The 5891-nt window shown below is 33.7% G+C and overlaps 1 protein-coding gene across 1 annotated transcript; it reads left to right on the forward strand.

The window, feature by feature from the left end:
* Window positions 1-281: 281 nt before the first annotated feature.
* Window positions 282-5334, forward strand: LOC132701017 (myrosinase 1-like). Its single transcript, XM_060668636.1, has 9 exons — window positions 282-319; window positions 1797-1854; window positions 2332-2609; window positions 2730-3122; window positions 3178-3272; window positions 4124-4411; window positions 4463-4600; window positions 4917-5023; window positions 5086-5334. Exons 2-9 carry the CDS (start codon window positions 1802-1804, stop codon window positions 5207-5209), a joined length of 1476 nt encoding a protein of 491 aa, XP_060524619.1. The 5' UTR covers window positions 282-319; window positions 1797-1801; the 3' UTR covers window positions 5210-5334.
* The last annotated feature ends 557 nt before the right edge of the window (window positions 5335-5891 follow it).

Below are 5891 nucleotides of genomic sequence, written 5' to 3' on the forward strand. Positions count from 1 at the left end.
TTCGGAAAAATCAAGGAAAAACATGTTTCGAAGTATATTGTTCAATAAAAAGTATTATCGTGATAAAATGTTAAGTAGGAAAACTAATGTTTTAACAGTGACAGTTTTTGGTTAAACAAATATGTTGTTAAGAAACGAGATTTTTTAAAATCATTTTGACCGACTATTTATGAGTGGCTTGGAGCACTTCACTAATCAAATGTTCTTTATCTCACGAAATTTTTATCGCACTAAACTATACAATAAAAGGTCCAAAAAATAACATTATTTCACAGTCTTCACTGGCAAATCGATTAAGTCGAAGAATTGTTCTTGCAAGGTAAGACACAACTTAGTTAGATTTCAGTATAAATTTATGACATTTTTGGGGGGCGAAAACAGCTCGTTATTTATTTATTATTATTTATTTATCCCACTCGTCCGGCAATTGGCCACAACAGCGAAGCGGATAAGTAAAAAAAAAACTTTGTTCAACATGATAAAATATAACAATGATAAAATATAACTTTTCTCAAAATATAAAATATTTTTTGTTAAAACGTATACATATTAGTTTTGATTTCATAATTGAGTGACAACCCTGTACTCGGAGTACGCAACCATTCCTTTGCTTGTACTTACTTGAAATTTTAAGTAAAAGTTTTCTTCATTTTCCCAGGTCAATTTTACTAAAAATAGATTTCTTTTTTAAGATAAATCCGAGGCATGCTATACCTCATAGTTAATAAAATGTTCCAAGGTGACATATTTTGCGAACAAAGCATACAGCTGTAATTTTTTTAATATATGTGTCCTCTACGTATACAGGTACAATATATTGAAATATATTTAAACTCACAAAATTTTCAAAGTTGCTAGAAAGTAAATACAGGCAATCCAAAAACTAAATTTTTGACAAGAGTTACACATCTTCAAAATGGGGAAATTTATGAATGAAGAGGCGTAATATCTAAAACGTGAAAACATTACATATCGAAGTTTGTTTCTTACCCTTTCTTACCTTGTTTAGGTGCCAGTATTCTCCCAAATAAAAAGACTGAGGCAAACAAAGAAAAGCATAATTTTGTATTGAAGCAAGGAAAAGGAATTTCACACCAGTTTACATCATGGAAAAATGTACTCGTACATATATGACTTTGGTACCGGTACCCTTGCCAACTTTTACATTACAAATAAAAACGTAAATTTATTCCAAAAATTTCCCAAAAGTTGCGAACTGACGAAAACTAACCCAGAACTTATCGACTATAAGTTGGAATAAGGAAAGAAGAATTTTCCTTTTCCACTGATTTTTATTCATAGAACAGTAATAGTACTTATAGCGGTTAACTAAATACAACAAATTAGATATTAAGATCTTAAAAGGATATTCATGTTGTTTTCATTTTTACCTATAAATTCTAAATACCAGATTTATTATATTTGTTGTTAAATCGGCTTTGAGTGTCATATCCGATTATTATTTAAAATTGTAATTAAGTACTGTATAATTTATAAAAAAAACACCCTAACAATACATAAACAAGACAGCAACTCTGTTTTATAACATAAAATTTACAATATATAGAGAAAAAAAATATCCGCAATTAAAATAAAAGCAAAAATAATTGGCTCAAGAATTTAATAGAAGAAATTGCCAATCGAATGCAAAGGCCATCGAACATGAATATGAAACATTCGATATTCATTGTTTCGATGTTTTGATTTCTCACTCGAGTTTAAGTCTAAGAGGGTCTCCTTTTATTTATTGGTAATTGACTAACACAACCAGCTAAATTTACGTGATTTTTTTTCAGGAACAATGAAGGTTGCACAGGTTCTAGCGGTAGCATTAATATGTCTTCATTTCCGAATGTAAGTATCTGAAATTTTATACTTGATTATACTTGGATTTGGAGTCAATTATTTGTAGCAACACTAATATTAAATTGTTAACGGAATCGTGTCTTATATGCGTCCTGTTCGATAAAGGCACGGTGTTGTCGAAACAGCTATCAAAGAGTAATAAATAACTGTGAAAATCTGAATATTTTTTGTTCTAATTTAATTGTGTTAAATGGATTTTCATCAAGTAAAAGCCAACTCGTTTCAATTCGATACAGCTTCTTCCAAACGTACTATACGAGAGAAGTTTTTCTTTTAAGAATTGCTTCGAATTCTATATAAGAAAAGAATAAAACAAGTGTCTCTACATCTTGTGATTATTTTAGATTGATCATAGAATCATAGATCGATTAACGCGATGAATGAAATGTTGGATTTACCTTTTTTTGCTGATAAATTATCAATGACATAAAGTTTATCAAACCGCTTACCGTTCATAATTTTCAGGGGTTTCGGATTATCGAACTACACCTTCCCATCTGGTTTTAAATTTGGAGCGGCTACCGCATCCTACACCGTCGAAGGTGCTTGGAACGAAGATGGAAAAGGAGCCAGCATATGGGACAATATTACTCACGCGTTCCCCAGCGTAATTGCGGATGGATTGAACGGAGATGTAGCAATCGATGAATATCACCGGTATACTGAAGATATTCCATTGTTTGCGGATATTGGGCTTGATTTCTACAAGTTCAGCTTTTCTTGGCCGAGGATTCTACCCCAAGGTAAATTTATGGTTTTATAGTTAGCTGATATTCTATCTAAGCTTCTGTTATATTCGCCCTCTTAGAAGGCAACCGAGTTAAATAAATTTCAACAACTAATTTGAGACTATTATTGTACAGGTACTATCGACAACATCAACCAGAAAGGATTAGACTACTATGACAACTTGATCAACCTGATCATAAGCCAAGGGTTAGAACCCCAAGCTGTGGCGTTCAACTTTGATATACCGTGGGAATTGGAAAAAGTGGGTGGATTTACTAACGACTCAACTGTGCAACACTTCGTCGACTACACCGATTTGCTCTTTAAAACTTTCGGAGACCGCGTTAAATTCTGGGTTACTGTAAACGAAGGTCACGCATTTTGCAAACTCATAGTCGACGACATTCTATCGCGAGTTATTACACAAAATCTGGGTTTCAAGGAATACCAATGCGCACACAATGTAATTAAGGCTCACGCCGCTGCATATCGCAACTACGAGCAAAACTACAAGGCTTCGCAACAAGGTTAATCTGAGTTACTGAGTTGCTTGGGAATTATTAAAAATTGTAAATTTTCCAGGCAAGGTGGGCATGGCGTATAGTATATATTGGTACCTCCCCGCATCAAATTCTCAAGCCGACCAAGATGCTGCTGTAAGAGCTAGGACATTTGTGGTAAGTGTAATATGTATTTGAATCATTTTGGTTAGCAAGGTTTAGTGTTGGGAATATGATAAACCAAATGTCACCTATTTGATGGCGTCGAAATTCTAGAGTGCTGCGACACAGACGTGAAAGCTAGAATTTTAATAAGCAGAACAAGCACTCACACAACGGCAATTTTCAGGGTCAAGTCTTAGACGATTGATCCAGGTTTACGTGGAAAATTTAGACACCTCCTATCAGCTCTAGCTCCGCATTTATTCTATTAAGTATTCTGGACAATAGTCAGTCATTTTTCCATTTTAGCACTGTTTTGTGTATATTTCTTATGCTCGGAATTGGCTGATGGATATTTGGACTTCTGCATCTGATTAATTTTGAATAAATTGCTCCGTCAGACTATATCAACATATTTTAGTACAATTTATGGCTTTTATATATAATTTTTGCATGACAGGACGAGAAGAAAATGAGAGACACCCTTTCAATTTAAAGAAAGGATGTTGCAACAACACCGCGAATAATGATGTCGCGTCGTCAACAAAGCCGAAACATTGTGGTTATCATATCCCCAAAATATAAAATGGTCAATTTGGATAAAAAAAAAAAATAACTGAAGGATGCCTTGGGGAGTTACCGTATACATTTCGAGCGAGTGGCGTTTTGGTGCTACTTTTCAAATAGTTATGCCACTCTTCAGCACCAATAACCTGATAGAGTTTTTCGAATATTATTGCTGTTGCATGTTATCTGAAATTTGTAGAAAAGAATCTGTGTGCTGGTTGCCGGGCAATCTTGTTCGACATTACATATTACATATCAGAACATAATTTGGAACAAAATTTTAATGCAACATATTTCAGTTCGAGTGGTTCGCACATCCGATACTAAAAGGAGACTACCCTCAAGTACTTATCGACCAAGTTGGTAACTTAAGTCAACAAGAAGGAAGAAATGTCTCAAGATTACCTCAGTTTACTGCAGCGGAAATCGCAAACATTAAAGGATCTTACGATTTCGTTGGGGTTAACGCATTCAGAACATTTTTCGCAACTGATCGCAGCAACCAAAACCTAACTCCTAGTCTTCAGAATGATATCAGGGTGACTGAAACCACAAATGCCTCCCTCGACTTATCTTCAGTTTATATTGTAAGTATAATTTTTTTTAAGAAACGGGAAACTAAAAATATATTATTACAGTCTTCACCACAAACATTTAGAGACTCCATAATTTTTGCAAGCGACTACTGCGACGGATGCGAAATTATCTTGACGGAGCATGGATTTAATACTAGAAATGAGACCCTAAACGATACGGCTCGTATAAACTTTATGCAGGTTAGTCCACTGTTTTCTATAACGTGAAATACATCTTTAATTTTTTTTTTAACTGGAGTGAATAGTAGTAGAATTCGTATGCTTAACAATCTTAAACATGGGAACAAATATTGTTTGATATCGTTGAAATTGAATATTAAAACATTCTTAGACACCACGGGTCAAATTTTGCCGGAGAATATTTTTACTTTTTTAAAATAAAAGTGTTAAATTTTATAGCCAACATGCCAATTAAAAAAGCTACTACATTGAGACAGAATTGAAAAAACGAAAAAGTCAGCCTTGTATGGAAATGTTCTAAAATAATGTTTTTCAGACTTACATGGACGAGGTATTGATTGCAATTAACGAAGATGACATCAACATCACCGCTTATACCATGTGGTCTGCTATTGATTTCTTTTATTTCAATTTCGGTGAAACGTAAGTCGCCTTTTAAATTCAACATTAATGTATTTGAATATCACATTCAATTTTCGGTTTAGGGCCAAGCTGGGATTAATTCATGTGGACTTTACATCAAGCAATCTCACAAGAACGCCTAAACGGTCATCAGAGTACTATAAGAACATCATCCAAACAAGAAGTTTAACCCAATTCCAGGTTTAATGGGAAAAAATCAGAAAAAATAATGCACCATTCAAAATTCAAAATAATGTCTTTATCATAAATAACATTCATATTGTGTAAACAAATCTAGTACAAACAGATCCAAATAAAATGAACGATTTTTACACCATATCTACAAAGGTTTAATCTTCTCCTTTCACTTCATTTCCGAAGCTTTTATTCAAATTTGCACATTAAATTAAGCTTAAAATCAAGGAGTGACAAAACATGATCTTATGTGGTAATGTAAATCATGCAAAGTGCGGTAAACGGCATTTGAGTCACGAGTTAATTTTGCACGAGCAGACCATAGCGGGCGAGTGTTTAATAAACGAGTGATTAAATTTTTTTATCAAATGTGTTGTATACTATACTTTTTCTACGTCCGTTAGTTTTTGAGTACATTTTTGCAAAACAACACGAGTACATTCACTGACATGACTGTCAGAATTGACAAACGTCAAAATTCAAACCGTGCGGTAATAACTCCTAAAACATCCGATTGTTTCCAAACCCGAGCGGTAATATCCGGACTCGGATCCGTCGGAAACAAACCTAACGCGTTAAAATGACACTTTACGCAGACTTTGTCGGTGTATAATTAGATATTTTACAGAAGCGAGTAAAAGAAAGATATACTTACAATCGACAAACAATCTTTAATCTTAGTTCATTTAAATTC

Source organism: Cylas formicarius, unplaced genomic scaffold (assembly GCF_029955315.1).
Source record: "Cylas formicarius isolate icCylForm1 unplaced genomic scaffold, icCylForm1.1 PGA_scaffold_4__25_contigs__length_36172078, whole genome shotgun sequence".
NCBI lineage: Eukaryota > Metazoa > Arthropoda > Insecta > Coleoptera > Brentidae > Cylas > Cylas formicarius.

Excerpts from the sequence above, each read along its gene's own strand:
- LOC132701017 (XM_060668636.1), top strand. The coding sequence starts at position 1,802 with ATGAAGGTTGCACAGGTTCTAGCGGTAGCATTAATATGTCTTCATTTC. Across the intron at positions 3,273-4,123 it reads TAAGAGCTAGGACATTTGTG|TTCGAGTGGTTCGCACATCC; the intron begins GTAAGTGTAATA and ends AACATATTTCAG. Across the intron at positions 4,601-4,916 it reads CTCGTATAAACTTTATGCAG|ACTTACATGGACGAGGTATT; the intron begins GTTAGTCCACTG and ends AATGTTTTTCAG.